This window comes from Myotis davidii, unplaced genomic scaffold (assembly GCF_000327345.1).
Source record: "Myotis davidii unplaced genomic scaffold, ASM32734v1 scaffold705, whole genome shotgun sequence".
In the NCBI taxonomy this organism is placed as follows: domain Eukaryota; kingdom Metazoa; phylum Chordata; class Mammalia; order Chiroptera; family Vespertilionidae; genus Myotis; species Myotis davidii.
Window position 1 is genome coordinate 554,682 of NW_006296405.1, and position 19,846 is coordinate 574,527.

Below are 19,846 nucleotides of genomic sequence, written 5' to 3' on the forward strand. Positions count from 1 at the left end.
GGATCAAGAGGCCAAAGCTGAGAAGAAACTCCCATGCAGATATACACTGCTTTGAAGAAATTGGCTCAATTAAGGAAATCATACAAATGTGCATGATACCAAGAGGAAGATATAAGGGAGGTTTTGCTTGTTTTGTTTATTTATCTTAAAATCTTTATTGTTGAAAGTATTACATATGTCCCCCTTTTTCTCCCATTGACCCCTATAGCCCGCCCTGACTGGAAAGTGAACTGTGACCTCCTGTTTCATAGGTTGATGCTCAACCACTGAGCCACACCATCTGGGCTGAGCTTACTTTTTTTTTAATATATTTTTTATTGATTTCAGAGAGGAAGGCAGAGGGAGTGAGAGAAACATCAATGATGAGAGAGAATCATTGATTGGCTGCCTCCTGCACGCCCCCTACTGGGCATCGAGTTTGCAACCTGGGCATGTGCCCTGACTGGGAATGGAACCTGTGACCTCCTGGTTCATAGGTTGATGCTTACCCACTGAGCCACGCCAGCCTGACCAAAGTTGGTACATTTGTTTACTTATATCTCTCTTCCTTACCAACCCATAGAAACTCCATGAAGGCTGTCTCTGGGTCTGTTTTACTAACAAGCCCTTCTCTCTGTCTCAGAACCTGATACAGTGCCTGTTCTGTAGAAGAACACAGTTGACCCTTGAACAGTGCAGAGTTAGGAGTGCTGCACAGTTGAAAATCACATATAAAGTTGGCCCTTTGAATCTGCGGGTTCCCAACCAAGGAGTTGCCCCTTGAACAATGCAGGTTTGAACTACATGGGTCAATTGAAAAACTCCTCGTATAAGTGGACCTGCACAGTTCAAACCCACATTGTTCAAGGGTCAGCTGTATTTGTGGAGTAAATAAACGAATGCTTACTTAGTGGCATCCTCAAGTCTAAGTTTAGAGGATGTGAATGTTTGGTTTCCTCCAGTTGTAGATGGGCATTTGGAGAGAAGGTCAGGGATTTGCAAAGGATTGTTAGAGAATGGTGATGGTAATGGCTCTTAAATCTTAAGTTGAGCAAAAGAGAAAGGAGAAAGATAGGGCTGATAGGAAGAAAAGGGAGGATCAGTGGATTAAAGTTCACAGATGAAAGAATTGTTGATGGGGTAGGAAGCTCTTTGACAGGGATTGGAGACTGTGGTGGGGAAGGGGGTGTTTGAATTTGTGAGTTGGAAGGTGAGGCTGTTTGTGGAGATGAAAACATTCAAGATGTGTCCTGAGGGTATGAAAGAGATAGAATAGAGGAAAGGTCACTGAGGAGAAACTTAAGGAACTGACTGAGAAGCCAGGGTGTCTGTAAAGGTGATAATGTCACTTGAAATGATAGGAGTTGGGGGGAAAGAAAGACTTGGGGGCCGGGTGTTCAGGGACCGTAAAAACCAGTGATCAGATTGGCCCTATTAATGAAAACCTGCTGTTAGTGGTCTATAATATCTCAATTCATTCAGCTTCTTATTATTAGCCAGAGTAAAAATAGTAGTTAGCTTTCCCGCCCCCTCCTCCAGTCCACCTCTAAGGGCAGCCTTGCCTTTGCACATGCTTGCTTCTGTTAGATGTGTCCACTTCCTTCTTGAATCTGGCTTATGTCCGTTTTAATTTTGCAGTTCTTTATTCTATACTGTCTATTTGTTATATAAAAATCCTATCTAACTTGCTGTTCAGGTTATCCCCTGCTTTAACTAGAGCAGGAGACCTCTAGCTTTTGACCTGGTTATTCTGTCATCTTTTTGGCATTAAATCCATTCCTTCCACTGAGGATTGGTACAATGAAAACATGTATTCTTGGCTTCCTTTTTCTTTAGTTAAAGTGAAATTCTTTTAAAAACAAGTCAGAAAAAAATAAAAACAAGTCAGAATATTATCCTAGTTCCCTTTGAAAGGCTTGTTCACACAATTTAAGATGTGTTTATATTTCTGATGCCGGTGAAAACCATATTACTTGAAGGAATTTCAGAGATTATACCATCCAGGTGCTTCATCTTAAGGATGGTAAAAATGAGACTCAGGAAGGTGGAGGATATATAAACTAACTAGTTGCAGAGCCTGCCTTCTGGCCTCCAAGCTAGTGTTTTTCCCCCAAAAAACAAAATGCAATCAGAGTATTCTTTTTAATAATAAATACTAGAACAACTGTACTTTTCCATTTTCAGTGTGATGGGGTTATAGGAAACCCAGTGTCCCATAATCAAAGTATCCTCTACTATTTACAATTCCTACAGGATTAAGATATGGATGGGTATGTAGAAGTAGTATTTTTATTTTTACCATGAGGAAAATGAGATGAAATTACTTGCTTGAGCTCATTAAACTATAATATTATTTATTGAGTGCTTACTGTGTACCATTTATTGGTCAAATGCTATATATATATTAATTCATTTAACCTTCATGATAGTTCTATTCTGTGTAGATACCATTATTTAACCTAGCTTTATGATTAAGGAAATAGAAAGGTGGAGGTTGAGTAACTCTAACTTGCCCAAAGTTCACAGAGGGGAACTTAGGCGGTCTGACTGGAGTCTGATTTTTTAACCACCATGACTTTGTGTGTGTTTTTTCCCCCCACCATGACTTTGTTTAATATAAGTGGCAGAGACTTAGAATTGGGTCTCGAAATTTGAAGTCCAGTGTCTTCTATATTTTACTGCCTCTGACCATGAAAGTAAATACTGCCTGACTCAGTATGGTTATATGAATGACTAGGAAAGTGAAAGATAAACTGTGGAAACAGGAAAGTGATTACAATCTTCTAAAATGAACTACAGAAGAATAGGTTTTGGTAATCTGCTAGGTTGGTAGAAGGTTATGCTGTTGAAGGATAACACTTCACCTTTCTTAGTTATAAATGACCTTTTCTTATCCACCCAGCCCAGTCCTCCTCAGACTCCATATTATCAGAGAGAAAGGAAGAAACAGAAAAGAGGACCCCTTTGTTGAGTTTAGATCTCCTGAACACACACAGGATCAGTTCAGAAGTTCCCATGACACAGGGCATTGGGAGTGAGCTCCTTGCTTGGTTCCTCACCCAAGAAGAGACCGGCCCAGGTCCATCTCTCCCGAGTAGGGAAGGCTCAGCTCTCTGAAGAGACTTCTACTCTGGTGCAGGCTGCCATGGGCTGAGCCTGGCTGTCTGAGGTAAGATGATAATCTATCAAATGTGCATTAATGCACAGAGCTGGCAGTGTCCCCAACTCTAATCACCTCCTCCTGCATGCTAGGAATGGAGATCCAGGTTGTTGCCCTTAAAGCGTATATAGTCTGATATACTGATAGGCAAGATAAGATTCAATCTTTAAGTATATTTTAAATAATTATACTTACTTTAAAAAATAGAATTAATCAGTTTGATTCTGAATGATCTCCTTTATGTGGGCATTTGTCCTGATGATGGAATATTAGAATAATTTAATGTATTCTCTTGTTTCTCACAGGACTTTATAAGCTTATAATTAAATTGCATCAGCCACAGCTGCCTCAACCATCTGCAGTCCAGGATCATTTTATCCCTGGGAGAGAGCTATTGTTTTTTGCCTTTGGCACTTTTTCACCTATTTACCTTAGAGTTGGTTTACTTTGTTTCATGAGTCACTCGTTTGATCTCATATTTTGAAGATTATTTGAAATGAAATTTCTGGATAGATGACTGGCCCTAGGTAGTCTTTCATTCTATCCACAAATTTAATCATTAAAAATATCCTCACAAGTAAAGGAAGCAAAGGTGAAAAATACAAGGAGTCTTTGCCTCTTTTATTTACACATTGACCCCAATATCAGAAGTTACTTAAAAGTGTGTGCAACTTTGTACAGATCCCCTCTTGAGATTGACACAGAAACAGGCTGAAATGAGAAACAGTTCTTCAGCATGACTGGGCACAATGTTGTTTACTTTCTCTGCCGATTAGCCTATGGGTCAAGAGAGTTGTTATTCTAGAGCAGTTGAGTGTTAGAGTGAAACAAACCAAAAGCATGGCATTTTCTATTTTAATATTCTATGCAATTATTGTTTTAAATATGTAGTTTTGCATCAACTAAGTATGATTTGCATTTCTTCTCCAGAATTATAAATCACCTGATTCTCTTTTGCTAAAAGAAAAAAAGTGGTGGTGATCTTTGTAGTTAATCATTTGTTTTATTATCTACCCTTTTCACAAGTGTTTGAGCCATGCCAGAGAATAATCGTCCAAAAGATTTAAAACAAAGGAGTTCTGAACTTTATGTGGTTAAATCATTGAAATACATAATTAGAAAATATCTAGTAATGACTAAAATCTTAAGTCATGTAGATTAAAAATGACTTGTTGTGTCCACTTATCATGTTTCCATAAAAGCAGTTTTCAAAATATATTCTCTTAAAATATCTTCAAAATAGTTCCTGGTTGAATGGAAACAAGTGTTGGGAAAATTCTCTTGTTGCAGATGTATTCATTAGTGTGGTGTGAGCATTGCCAAAAGGAAAGAGAACATGCCAGGGCAAACATGCTCAGCCCTGAGAATGTTCCTTCTCTGAATTCCTAGCCTGTTCTTTCTCATCGGCTCCCCTCCTCGTCCAAAAGTTCAGTTCCATTGTTGCCCTCATTATCCAGAATGTAAATGGCTTTTTCTGAGAACAGATGTGCAAGAGATATATATGCTCACTTCCAGTTATTTGCTTTGGGTATTTTTCTAACAATTGAGAAGCCCTGTATAGGAAGTGAGCACTGTAGTCTGGAAATTGTTAGAGTTGGTTGGTCTGGCTGTGCTTGCTCCTCAGAGGCCAGGTTATAAACCCTGTTTTCTGCCTCCTTTGGAAGAGTCAGCAGATTTTGTGTCTCTTGGTGGTATTTTAGCATGTTGGTAGCTTTGTATTCTCCAGAAACTTCTTTTCCTAAAAGTGTGTCTTATAGAATAAATTTTCTTTAAGGACTTAATCTCTGGACATTTCCCCTTAAGTCTTCTGTATTCAGAACTCTGGCTATTGTTATTAAATCCTACATTTTTAGAGCTGATAATCCCTTTACAAACAGAATAATATTGGATATTGTAGAGATTATATAGTCTAGCTACTTCTCTTTGCAGGTAGAGAAACAGGCCTACAGAAGTGATGTCATCATATATTAGGACCCCCACTGGGTCTGCTGCAGTTAATAGCAGAGTTGAGACTAGCCCCAAGTCTGTTAGTACTTTTCTCTTTTTAGTCTGATTCTATCCGTGTCTCAGATAGTGTTTTATACTTAGTAGGGGCACTGGGGACTGGGTTCCAACGACCGTTTATTACTTAAGAATATGTTTACTAAGTCCTTTTTGCCCCTCTCTATTATGTACTCTTAGACTCAACCAAGTCAAAATCTAGATTTAATTGAAAATAGTGTGGGAACTGTATTGATTCCAAATGTAATTTCCAGGCCTTGTACAAGGAGGGAGGCACCGTAACCTTTCAGAGACAGTTTCGATAAACATATAGAGATCTTTTATCATAGCTTTTTTCTTGACGTATACTTTTGAAGTTCCCTGTGACATAAGTTGCTGAAACTTCATTCAGTCTTGGGATCTGCCTTTCCCCATCATTCTTTACCCAGCAGGCTTCCCACCTTACTCAATGAAAGCCAGCATCCTTAAAAGGGCCCACAAATACTCATCACCTCTCTGTTCTCACGACTAGTCTTCTGTCCTTTATTCACTCCACTTCAGTTTTACTACTTACTTACTTTGCTGGTCTTCTAACACATCAGGCAAACTCCTGGTGCACTTTGCACTTGGCTATTTGTGCTATGTGAACACTCTTCCTCCTAGATAATGAATAATCCTCCCTCATCTCTGTCAAATTAAGTCAGCTTCTTTGTAAGGCCCTCCCTGACTATCCTATTTAAAATTGCAGCCCCCACCCCAGCATTCCTATTCTGAGTCCCCTTTTTTTATTTAATTTTTTAAAATATATTTATTGGGGGACATTGGTCAACATGAACATATAGGTTTCAGGTGTAGGTTTCTATGTTACAAGATCTGTATATTGCACCATGTGCCCACCGCCCAAAGTCAAATCTTCCGTCACCATATATTAGGACCCCCACTGGGTCCATTGCTTTGCTGTGTTTTCTCCATAACCCTTGCCACCCTCTAAAGCAGTGGTTCTCAACCTTCTGGCCCTTTAAAAACAGTTCCTCATGTGGTGACCCCCAACCATAAAATTATTTTCGTTGCTACTTCATAACTGTAATTTTACTACTGTTATGAATTGTAATGTAAATATCTGATATGCAGGATGGTCTTAGGCGCGACCCCTCTGAAAGGGTCGTCCAACATCCAAAGGGGTCGTGACCCATAGGTTGAGAACCGCTGCAAAGCATTTGTTTGTTTTTGTTTTTTAATCCTTACCCGAGTATAATTTTTTCCATTGATTTTTTAGAGAGAGTGGAAGGGAGTGGGGGAGACACAGAGAGAGAAACATCGATGTGAAAGAGACACATTGATTGGTTGCCTCCCGCATGCAGGATTGAGCCTACAACCACGGTAGGTGCCCTTGACCGGAAATGAATGCATAACCCTTCAGTCTGCAGGCCAATGCTTTAACCACTGAACAAGACCTGCACAGGCAGCACTTTCCTTACAGCACAGGAAACTTCTGCCATACGTGTTGCTTCACTAGGTTTTATTAAGGAGAATTCTAGCAGAAGCAGGATTTTAAGTATCAAGATGAATTTTTAAGTTCTTAATTGTAGCTTCAAGCAAAATATTTTTCACATAATAGAACAAGTGTCTTGAATTAAACCTTATAGTGCCTAAACATTAGTGTTTTCCATGCACCAGAAAGTTTCTTGGCAGTTGTGATAGTAGTATGTTCCTAATATATGTAACTAATCTTGAGGACCAGGTGCCTAACAACCTGAGGATCTTCTTTCTGTTTTTTTGTAATGAATTTGTATTATTTAAACAAAGTGTTTAAAATATGAGACCTCAAATAAAATAGTTGATTTCAGTGATGCTTTTCCTTAAAAGATTGCAGCACTAGATAACCTATGTATAATTAGGTTTACTTTAATATTTTTTTAATAACCGTAACTTTTTTTAAAATTGATTTCAGAGATAGAAACATCAATAATGAGAATCATTGATCGGCTGCCTCCTCCATGCCCTGATCGGGAATCGAACCGTGACCTCCTGGTACATAGGTTGACACTCAACCACTGAGACACACCAGCTAGGCTAATTAGGTTTATTTTAGAATGTTTGCTATACTGTTTATAACTTTCATTTGAAAGCATTTTTTGCCCTAGCTGGTTTGGCTCAGTGTATAAAGCATCGGTCCACAGAGTGAAGGGTCCAGGGTTCAATTCTGGTCAAGGGCACAGACCTCAGATCCCAGCCCTGGTCAGGGTTCACGTGGGAGGCCATCAATCGATGTTTCTCTCTCTGTCTCTCTCTCCCTCCCTTCCACTCTCTGAAAATCAGTGGAGCCTGACTGGTGTGGCTCAGTGGTTGAGCATCAACCTGTGAACCAGGAGGTCACTGTTCAATTTCCTGTCAGGGTTACGGGCTCGATCCCCAGTGGGGGGAGTGCAGGAGGCAGCTGATCAATGATTCTCTCATCATTGATGTTTCTGTCTCTCCCTTCTTCTTCTCTGAAATCAATAAAATTATATATATTTACATTTAAAAATCAATGGGAAAATATCCTCAGGTGAGGATTAACAACAACAAAAAAATTTGTCAAAGTTTTTTTTCAGCTTCACATTGTAGACATTTTGGCAAGTCAGAAAAGTAGTAGTAGGAATAATGGGGGTCTCTAAAGTTGACTGCCATGGACACTTGTTCGTTTCCCTCTGACCTTTTTACATTGCTTGTGATCCTATGTCTGGAATGGGAGTGTGATTTGAAAATGGGAGAAAATATTTCCACCACGAAGAATTAAGCACTGTTAGCAGTTGTACATATTTGCTTGCAGTTTCCTTTTATGTGTACACTTTTTTTTAAAATATATTTTATTGATTTTTTACAGAGAGGAAAGGAGAGGGACAGAGAGCTAGAAACATTGATGAGAGAGAAACATCGATCAGCCGCCTCCTGCACACCCCCTACTGGGGATGTGCCCGCAACCAAGGTACATGCCCTTGACCAGAATCGAACCTGGGACCTTTCAGTCCGCAGGCTGATGCTCTATCCACTGAGCCAAACCGGTTAGGGCTTATGTGTACACTTTTTAAAAAATGGAGCAAATAATATACAAGCACATTCTGTCTTTTTAAAAGGCATATAAGTGTTATAGATAAATTCATCTTTAATTACCATTCCCCATTCTGTTTCCTAATTCCACCATTGGCCCTGCACTCTCACTGAAGTAATTGCTTTTGTAAGTTTGACATATATTGGTCCAGTACAGTTTCCATACTTGCTACCATATAGAATATGTAACATTGCTTTGTTTTAGTTTCTTTAAACGGTGTCATGCTGTAAATATATCATTCTGCAACTATTTTCCCTCTCAGGTTTGGATCTATCCAAGTTGGTACTTACTGATCTAGTTCATTACTTTGGCCGTATAGGACTCCCAGTATATGGATATACTACAGTTTCTCCAGTCCCTTTTGATGGGGTTAAATTTGTTTCTTAGCTTTTATAAATAATGCTGCAGCGAGTAATCATCATAGGCCTTCCAGAACACGTGTGTTAGTGTTTTTCTAGGATCATGTAGATTGGTATCCTGCTTTTTCTCCTCTTAACCTTAAAACATGAGCATTTCCATTGCCTTTCGTATAATCTCTTCATGAACACATAACTCTTTTTTTTTTTAATATATTTTATTGATTTTTTACAGAGAGGAAGGGAGAGAGATAGAGAGTTAGAAACGTCGATGAGAGAGAAACATCGATCAGCTGCCTCCTGCACATCTACTGGGGATGTGCCTGCAACCCAGGTACATGCCCTTGACCGGAATCGAACCCGGGACCCTTCTGTCCGCAGGCTGACGCTCTATCCACTGAGCCAAACCGGTTTTGGCAAACACATAACTCTTAAATCTAGATTTTGAAACCTCTTTCATTTCCATAATGAAAAATTAATATGAAATTGTAATTGGACATAAGGCTTTTCTTTCTACATCAGAGTAATTTAAACATTGCATAGGTTCTCTTAATAGTAGTAGATAAAACATTAAGCTATTTCAACACAAAGGATTAAAAAGTAAAAATTAGAAGCATAGTTAATTCTTGGAGTGGCTAGAGCAAGCAGAGACTGGCATACCTGGGATTTCATGTATTATCCACCCCCCTTTTCTAAGTCTAAAGAAGTTTCTTAGGTTTTTCTGAGATGTTCTCTGTCATGACTCATCCTTGAGGGTCTTCCTCTGACGCCACTTCTCTGCATCCTTCCTGACAGCTTCCTCTTCCCTGACGGCATCAGCTCTGTGCACGCATTACAGCTCTTCTTCATGTCTCTTATCCCACTGCTACAGCAACCTCCTCGGGACTAGTGTAGTCTTCCTTATTTTGTACCCTAAACAGCCACAGTGCCTGAAACATAGGCGTTGACCAAATATATTTTGAATAAAGGAAAGTGAGATCATGTGAGGGGGGGGTGAGAGAGTGGGAGTGGGAAATAAGGATGGTCACTTTAGTAAGGAATTTCAATTTATTGAAAGTGAAATGGAATAGGAAGTTTTGAAAGGAAGTGAGGTGATAAGGGTGGTAAAATGACAGCTTTGACAGTGGATCTGTTTTAGAATATTGCCATCTGCATACATACAGGCTGATTAAATCACCAGTTTTACATTACAAAAATTCATTTCTTCTTGGAATTGAAATATTGACATATTTGTTAAAGTTTATACTTCTTTTTCTAGGAATAAATTTTAAAATAAACAAAAAACTTGGATCCCTGACAGACCTAGCCATCTTACAGAATTTTTTTTTCTTCAACACCTTGCCTCATTCCTTGATTGCTCAAATTTTAATCAAAATTGGGTTTCCTGGAATGAGTAGACTAAAGTTAAAGGAAACATTTTGGTCACCGCTCTTATGAAATCCTTGTGGTTTGGAAGAAGTACTCCTTTAGCATTTCAACAGTTTCATTCATGTTCCGCACACAGTGTAGTAGAACAATACCAGTAACTGAGCTTCTGAAAGAGAAGTTCAAATGCAGAACCTCCTAATTTAGAGATTGAACAATCAAACTTGGGGGAGGGGAGTCAGACAGTAACTTTCTTAACTTTTATCAGGACACTAGTTATAAACCATTTAAGACTGTTAATATTCTTGGCGAGTACCTTCATTACTCTGAAAACCATTTCTTTTAATGATCATTTTGTATAAGAGGCTGCATTGCTCTCAGAGTTTGCGCATTTTTAAAATAGAAGTCTAATGTATTTTAAGTAAATGCCATTGTAAGGAGAATATTTAGTCTTATCAGTATAAAAAAAGATCTAAGATTGAAAGGTAATGAGTTATGAGTATCATCACCTTTTCCCAATCTGAAAATGTTTCCGATACAGAAATACTTTAATTGTTTTCTGGGTACTTTTTGCTGCTAATTAACATCTCTTTTTACAGGATTCATGAATAAAATTTTCCATCCCAACATTGATGAAGCGTAAGTAACTTTAAAAATGTTTAAATCTTAGCAGCAACTGCTCTTGATTAGAGTTCATCTCTCTCTTCATTGTACAGAAGCTTCAATTATCTTTTTGGATTTTATCAGCAGATAGGACTATCTGAATGGTCACTTAGACTATAAAGTCCCAGGAATATGATATTCTAAACCACTTAGTTCAAATTCTGTTGGACTGCTTAGTTTTTCCATTGTCATGAATGGGTCCTTCGTTTTCCCTGAGAGCCAACTAGCATTTGTAATATTCCACATCTCCATTCTCTGTTAGACACAATTCAGAGATCTGTTTTTAATATACAGATTTATTATTTTCAGCCCTTTTAGGTATTTCTCAGTTCATGAGAGTAAAGCAAACATGATTAATTTCATTTCAGTGATTGAATCTTAATTACCCCTTTATTTTCTTCTAATATTAGTGATATTTTAAATGTGATACCAGTGCCTCCTATTTTGTTACTTCGGTGATGTTTAGAATACATGATTATTTATTCTGCATTTTTTTTCTTGTCTTGGCTCTAAGTTTTGATATTTCATGCACATACACACATACACATACATGTGGGGTATTCTGAACACTGTGTGAGTAGGTTGTATACATGCATCATGCCCCATTGTCCTTTAATACTTCTATGTATCAGTCATCCTAACAACAAGGATAGTCTCTTATGTAAGTGCAATATAGTCATCTGACTCAGGAATTGAATATTAATGTAGTAGTACTTTGAACCTACTGCCATATTCTCGCAATGTACTTTTTAGCACTTCCGTTTCTTTTCTTTTCTTTTTTTTTTCATTTAATAAAGGATCCAGTCATGTATTGCATTTCGTTGTCATGTTCCTTTAATCTGGAACAGTTCCTCAGCTTTTTATAAAATTGACATTATTAAAGAATATAGACCAGTTATTTTATAAGACAACTATACCTCAATTTGGGTTTGTTTGACATTTTCTTACTGTTACATTCAGAGTATGCACTTAAGTCTAGAAAACAACAGAGTGAGATTGTGTCCTCCTCAGGGTATCCTGTTCAGAGGCATTTAGGTTTGTCTGCCCCTGGTTACCAGTGTTAATTCTCATCACCTGGCTCAGGCGTTGGTTTCTCCATTGTATAGCTATTGTTTTTCCCTTTCAATCTGTACGGAGACACTTAAGACTTTGCATACAGGATGGGGCAGAAGTAGGTTTATAGTTGTTTGTATGGAAAGTAATAAATAATAAATAATAATACAAGAATAAACTCTGTTTTGCATACTCACAACTGTAAACCTACTTTTGTCCCACCCTGTATTGTATTCTGCTTTTCTTCATATTTTCCCCAATTGGGATTTTTTTTAATGATCTATTAAAAGTATTTTTCTTGATAAATAAAATTAGTTGCCAGATACATGCAACTAACTTCCTAATTTTTAAAAAATTGCCATTCTTTCCATCTGTTTCAGGTCAGGAACTGTGTGTCTAGATGTAATTAATCAAACTTGGACAGCTCTCTATGGTGAGTTTGGCCATGGAATATTTTTTAGAGATGTTGAGACACTGCCTTAAAAAAATGTTGTTTGGCTTTTCTTCTCTGATTTAAGATGTTTTGTTGGGAATGGGAAGGGATTTTGAAGGCCTGGATGGGAAAGTTTTGATCAGTGAGAAAATTTTTTCTCAAGTTCAAACTTTGGTTTAGCAGAAGTTTAAAATAATCTTGTGTGATTCTGAAATTAAGGTATAGTGATATACATATGCAGACATAGAGATACATATTAAAATGTTTGCATATCTGTGTGTATTCAGAAGCACATTGTATACATGTTTATCTGTAATATTTTTTTTTAGAAAAACATTAAATGATATATTAAGAATTTCAAAGACCTAAACATTGCTATGAAGCAAATAATAATTTAGCTTTACCTTTAGTGCTGAGGTTGACATATATGTACTGTGAATCAACAGTGAATTCCCTAATTTAGCATTGCAAAATACTATGCTAAATATTACAGAGAAATATAAGGAGTATCAGGCCTTTTCTCCCTTAGCTTGTAACTTGATTGGGGAGCTAAAAATATTTTAAAATATATTTAAAGTTAATTAGGAATACAACAAATTAGTATGTTTTTCCCCCCACATATCTGAGTCCTCAGACATCACAGACTCTCCCTGCTCTCATGCCCTAACCCCATAAAGCTTCCCCTGATGCTCAAGCTGGCAGTAACCTCTGGCCGCTCTTAATGTGTTATAGCTCTTTTTTGTGGCCTGCATTTACTTTGTGTTTGTTGTTTTGCCTATGTTTTTTGAGCTACTAGATTATTTCCTGCCTTAATTTTTGTTTAAGGTGTGCATGTCTGATTTGTCTAAGTCCTGGCACTCTTAACACCGTGCCTTGCACCGATGTATTTGAAAGAATGAGTGATACAAACAAGCAATCGCTGAGAGATACAAGAAGAGGGAGGAAAGATCACTTTAGGTTGGGGTTAACCAGGGAGGGCCTCCTCTTGTTGAAGAGTTGTGAGACCTTTTAAAGGTTTAAGGTATCTAATACATCTTTTTCCAGCCACAATCTGTGAGAACCTTACCAGGCACACTTACGCAAGGATAGGACATGAGAATCACAGGGGAAAGTTGCTTACCAGCAGGACACCGTTAGTCCTTTTTTCTCCTCCTAATTGTGCCATTTAAGAATGATCTGGCCCTAGCCAGTTTGGCTCTGTGGCTAGAGCATCAGCCTGTGGACTGAAGGTGTCCTGGGTTTGATTCCGGTCCAAGGCACATGCCTGGGTTGCGGGCTCGATCCCCAGTATGGAGCATGCAGGAAGCAGACGAACATTGATTCTCTCTCTCTCTTCCTCTCTGAAATCAATAAAAATATTTTTTTAAAAAGAATTATGTGTTCTGCCTAGAGTTCTTCTCTAATCTTTGTGTGACTGTACTTTTCTCACCTCAAACATTCCTACCTGGAGAAGCCTTTTTCCCTAGCCACTCCATCTAAAATAATAGCCAAGCATAGCACAGCACTCTGTTTTAAAAACCTGTCTTTCAAACCAGTATTTTTTTATTGGCTATCTTGTTCTATTAGATTGTAAGCTCCACTGGAGCAGGGATTTTGTGTGCACATGTGTGCACACATGTACACACACATGTCTAAAACAGTGCCCAGTATTGTTTAACGAGAGTTTTGGGGGAAATTACAGCTTTATGGAAAAGAAGTGACAAGAAAGAACATATACTCTGAAGTTGATTAAATGGATTCCTTTTAAGATTTTTTTGGGGGGGGTGGTGGTAAAAGTGTCTCATGGCAGGCTGCCTGGAATATCTGATGTAATGATGTCTTTTCTTAAACTGCATTCACATTTTAGAAATGTACATAACAAAATACTGCAAGCTGGTTCCAATTACAATAAAGTAAACTGGACATTAGTTTAACTAATTCTTTTACTGTTTACTAGATAACCTTTGTGGAAGAGGTTTGCTAATTCTCAAGCACCTCACATCTCAGAACAGATTATTTTTTATAATAACAGCTTTATTGAATTATAATTTACATACATTAAATTCACCCATTTAAAGTGTGTGATTTGATAGGTTTTAGGATATTTGCAGTTATTACTATATTCTCATTATGAAACATTTTTATCACCTCAAAAAGAAACCCATTACCCTTTAGCTATTACCCCTTTATCCTCCTAGGTCTAGCAACAACTGATCTACTTATTGTCTCTCTAGATTTGCCTATCCTGAGCATTCCTTGTAAATAGAATTATACAATATGTGGTCTTTTGTGACTGGCTCTCCCCCTCCCCATTGCATATGATCTCTTCATGATTCATCTATGTTGTAGCATGTATTAGTTCTTCATTCCTTAATGGAATATCACATTTTTAACTATTTTTCAGCTGATGGACATTTGGGTTGTTCTTACTTTTTGGCTGTTATGAATATTTGTGCACAAATTTCAATGTGGACATATGTTTTCATTTCTCTTGGGTGTTATACCTACGGGCAAAATTACTGGGTGGAATTTCTGTAACTGTTAAACCATTTGAGGTACTGACATACTGTTTTCCAAAATGGTTTTACCATTTTACATTCCCACTAGCAGGTGTCAAGTGTAAGAGGTTCAGAACACACTTTAAAGCAGAAGGCCAGTCCGGCTGGTGTAGCTCAGTCGATTGAGCGTCATCCCACGGAACAAGAGATCCTGGGTTTGATTCCCAGTCAAGACATATGCCCGGGTTGTGGGCTTGATCCCCAGTGGGGGGGTATGCAGGAGGCAGCTATCTCTTCTTCTCCCTTCCTCTCTAAAATCAATAAAAAATATATTAAAAAAAGAAAAAGAGCAGAAGGCCAACATGACTAAGTTTTCATCACATATATAAAATGTTAGACATGTTCTTGTATTACCTTGCAAAGCATTTAATAAGTAACATAAATTAAACCTGATTGGTCAAAATGAACTTTCATTTTTGTATTACATGAGTATGAATTATGTTCCATGATACAAGAGCATGGACATACTAACATTACAGGTAAGTGCAGGAAACCAGAAGAAATATATTTAGAATATAGTCGGAAGTATATTGTGCATGGGAGAATTTTTTTGATATTTTGCTCAAACCCAAACTATTCCTCAAGAAGATTTTAGAATTTTATTTAAACTTTTTTATTTTTTCATAAAAAGTTTTAGGAGCAGATAAATACAGTTTATGTCAAAGTCCTGATAGAAAGGGCTGGTTCAATTTACCTTGTTCCTTTTACTTTACTTTTATCAATTTTAGAAAGGAAGAAGAGACAGACAGACAGACATTGGGTGGCAGTCCAACTAACTGAGCTACCTAATCAGGGCTACCTTGTTTCTTTTAGACTTACCTGATCTTGAGATCTAAACTGAATTTTTATTATAAGTTGCTAAAGCCTCTGGCATTGAAGGTTAATTCAAAATTGTGGTGAATTCTGAATTACTCTAATTTGTGCCATAAATTCTTGAGAGAATCTTTATTCAAAAGACAAAAAAAAGTCTAATAAAAAAAACAACTAATATGAGAAAGTTTTGTCATATTAGCACAAATACTCAAGTGAAAGCAAAAGGCTTAGCCTGGCCACCCAGCACCTCTACTATACGGTCTGGTGGGGAGCAAGGAGTTACTTGGGAATTTCCTGCAATTAACTTTGCCCCAGGGCATGTACTGTGCAAAGGATATACATTTGTTTAGTGTAATAGAAATTCCCAGTAGAAATTTCAGATTTATACTCATCATAACTTGGAAATAAACAGCGTTCATGTTCGTAGCAAGTCTAGTCCTCTTTCTCCCCACCCCTCAAAAAGAAATTCGATTTCTGGTAGTCCATTTTATTCATTGCTCCTATTCTCATCCTGGTTTTCCTAGCCAAGTATTCATGCAGTTTGCTAATTCAGAAGCTCGGAATTGGTATAATTGTAGTTTAATCACTCAGCAATTTTTAATTTTATATTATTTAACCTTGCAAAAAAACTAATTAGTGGGTAATTTGGCTAATTTTCTAAAAATATTTGTCATCAGTATGAAGTTACTTATTGAGTATGAAGTTTCTATTGTTATACTTGTGACATTAAAAGGAAAGTAGCAGATGCCATCACAAAATAGATTTATTTTGGCTTCCTGTATGATAGCATCTTTTTTTTTTATATCCCTTCCTGCTTGCTTTTCCAGACAGCAGTGATAAAAGCTCTGGAAAACTTAAAATGCAGCCAAGGGCATCTGGATTTCAGTTTCAAAAACAACTGTAATTTTAAAGATTGATGGAAGCCAAGTTCATTAAGCCATAGGTAGCTTTGTAAGTTCCCCTTTCTATTTTTGTTTTCCTTTTTACTCCAAGATCTGTTTTATCTATAGTTGTCTTTTCAACCCAAATTCTTGGAAGCTCAAGTACATTTGCTGCAATACAGCTTTAATTTCCCTTCCACCCATCTGGGCCATGCATACTTGACCCCTGCAGATTGTGTTTATCTTTCCAACTTTCATTTTACTAATTTCTCAACTGGGTAAATTATTTATTTTGTAGATTAAATTGTGAACATGGAAGGTGGAAGGCAATTTTCTTTTAAAATCAGGCAGTTTATAATTTCTCACCGTTAGGTTACTAGTCAATAGACTGGAATACTCTTCTTATTTTCCTGGTGAGAAAAATCAATTTTGGGGAAATTACTTTCCCTAGGTCATCTGGAGAGTCAATAACAAAGTGACTACAACAAAAGGAATGCTTCAGGGATTTTGAGATTAGAGTTAGACAAAAGAAACAAAGTTTCTTTTACTAGATATTTAGAAAAATTTTAATTTATTTACTACTACTACTAGCAAACTGTGGCCTAATGAATTTAAGCTGCTAAATGACTGTTTCCCATGTTGGAAATATTTATTCCATCCCTCTTTTCAGTCAGCCTGTGAACCTTTCCAAACAATGCAAATTTTGGCTAAAGGTAAATATCCTATTATAATAAAGAGCTAATATGCAAATTGTCCCCTTGACCAGGAGTTTGACCAGGGGGCAGGGCTGGCCAGCCAACCACCCGTGGCCCCTCCCCCAAGCCGGCCCCACTCCCGACCCCATCGTTCATGAATTTGTGCACCGGGCCTCTAGTCTTAAAATAATGCTTTATGTTGAATTAGTATTTTCTAACTATGTTTCTAGACTTTTTAGTGTAGTTAAATAGACAAAAGATATATGTATCTGTCTGCATGGATGATTGGCCTACAACTACTGTTTGAACAGGCTTAAAAACACAGTACTGATGCATCCATGTTGGAATCACAAACATGATCCTGCCTTTGAACAGCTGGATGTTATGCGTCTCTGAGATAGGCCAGGTACAGTGGGAGAAATGTCAGCTGTCGTAGATAAAGAAGAGATATGCTGAGTTTTGGATTTGACAGTTTCAACAGTACTTACCTCCATCATCCACTTCCTTTGTGTACTTGGAGACATTCAGATGTGGTATGGGTACGAGGCCCAAGAATTTAGCTATACATAGAAAATGGAGTCTCTTGGCCCTAACTGGTTTGGCTCAGTGGATAGAGCGTCGGCCTGTGGACTCAAGGGTCCCAGGTTCGATTCTGGTCAAGGGCATGTACCTTGGTTGCGGGCACATACCCAGTAGGGAGTGTGTAGGAGGCAGCTGATTGATGTTTCTCTCTCATCGATGTTTCTAACTCTCTATCCCTCTTCCTTCCTCTCTGTAAAAAAATCAATAAAATATATATTTAAAAAAAGAAAAAGAAAATGGAGTCTCTTCAACAACTTAGCAGAAATTCATTTAAAATACCATATTCACATTCAGTGGTGGTCAACATTAAAACCATGGAGTGATCCAGGCTGTGAGATCATGGGACATGGGCCAGACTATGAGAGACAGCCACAACTTTGTTCTACTTTTTTTTGTTTTTTAAAAATATATTTGTATTGATTTCAAAAGGGAGAGGGAGAGAGAGAAACATCAATGATGAGAGAGAATCGTTGATCGGCTGCCTCCCGTATGTGCCCTACTAGGGACTAGCTGGCAACCTGGGCATGTGCCCTGAATTGGAATCAGACCATGACCTCTTGGTTCATAAGTCAATGCTCAACCACTGAACCACACCAGTCGGACTGTTGTACTTCCTTTGGGGCTATAGTTTCAGAGTTCATTGTGATTATATGGATTTGTTTTCTCTTTATTTGCATGTGATCACTGTGTATAGGTAAAGTCTCCATGCATAGCCAGTTATCTTGTAATTGCATGAAATTATCTTGCTCTTTTTTGATGTTAAGGACAAATTAAGGTATTGTCTAGTAATTAAAAACTTGAATAATGAGTTTTAGTATGACTGTAAGAATACTCAAGTAGTTAATTAAACATTAACTGCCCTCATTTCTGGAAGGTTAATAACAAACCCTATCACCATGTCTTAGCTTGCAGTGGTTTATGGTAAGCAGGGATAGTAAGTGGGAGAACTAGGATGACCTCCAAAGAACACTTAAGTAAAGTGGAAAGTGTTTTGAGATTGACATGGCAACAAAGGAATTGTTTTTCATGAACAAAAGCCTATTTTCATCGTTCTGATCTAAGTATTCGCATTTATTTTATTCTGTAGATCTCTGTAGTTAAAATACATTGTGGAGAGGGAGCCGCATTGAGGTACTGGATGCGAGATGATTTTCTAAGTTGGTGGAATGCTTTAAACTGTTGGCGTTACATAACTACATACCTCTCATTGGTAATCTGGCATTTAGCCGAACGTGTCTGGTATTCCTCCAGGGTTTAGTAACCTACGTCTTTGACATTGTCCTTTCCCACATAAAACAGAAATACCTATTTTCAGCTTGGAATACTTAAAAACAGTAATGCTTCCACTAGAGAGATTAGGTATATTGTATATTACAAAATTCTTTGACTGTCTAATTACTAATTCTTATTAATTCCTACTAATTATTATTGTTTTCCTTTTGAGAGGGGTGAGGAAGGAGGTGCTTTGTTTTGTGCCTGCATGACTCTTTTCAGGAGACCTTATTCTGTCTTTTTAAAATCCATGTGGATGCCAGGCTGGTGTGCGCAGTAGTTTGAGCACTGACCTATGAACCAGGATGTCATGGTTTCATTCTGGTCAGGGCACATTTCCTGGGTTGAGGGTTCAGTCCTCAGTGGGGGGCATGCAGAAGGCAGCCAATCAATAATTCTCTCTCATCTTTGATGTTACTGTCTCTCTATCCCTCTCCCTTCCTCTCTGAAATCAATAAAAATATATTTAAAAAATAAAAATCCCCATAAACTACCTGAGAACATACGTACATCTGATGAGTTCAGACTTTTTGTATATTTTATCCACACAAAGACCCTCTCAGTTAAGTAATCAGATACATTCGCGAATTTATCATCTAGTAAATTGGTGGCTGGATATATTCCATTAGCAGCATATTAGCACTTGGTAAACCAAATATAGCATGGCTAGCCTTATAGCCTGCTGGCTCTGACTTGGTCCTACAGGAAGTCTTTGTGGTGGTCTGCTTCTGCTCACCACATGTTTGCCTCAGGTGGACGCCCAAAGGCCTGAAATTAGACTTGGGGTCTCTAGGTTTTTCATCTGTTGTTCACCTCTAAGGAGCCAGCTCCCCTTTTGCTGGAACACAGTTCAGTTTAATGGACTCTACTCGATGTCCACAGTGTGTTAGGTGATACAGCCTATAGCTGTACAGAAATAAGCTTTTCCTTGTTGAAGTTGGGTTCAAATTATTTATTTTAGAAAATAATTTTTAATCTCTCAAAGC

General features: G+C 37.8%; 1 protein-coding gene across 9 annotated transcripts in view; it reads left to right on the forward strand.

The window, feature by feature from the left end:
- Nucleotides 1-19,846, forward strand: part of UBE2H (ubiquitin conjugating enzyme E2H) — a 108,592-nt gene that overhangs the window by 69,556 nt on the left and 19,190 nt on the right. For 7 of the 9 annotated variants that reach the window (XM_015568882.1, XM_015568877.1, XM_015568876.1 and 4 more), the window contains 2 exons: nucleotides 10,531-10,570; nucleotides 12,028-12,080. The exons of 1 other annotated variant lie outside the window; for it this stretch is intronic. In XM_015568882.1, the coding sequence (XP_015424368.1) occupies nucleotides 10,536-10,570; nucleotides 12,028-12,080 (88 nt within the window). In that variant the 5' untranslated portion in view covers nucleotides 10,531-10,535. Of the gene's footprint in view, nucleotides 1-2,881; nucleotides 3,149-10,530; nucleotides 10,571-12,027; nucleotides 12,081-19,846 lie in introns of all 9 variants that reach the window. One more of the 9 variants, XM_015568883.1, reaches the window with a different exon arrangement.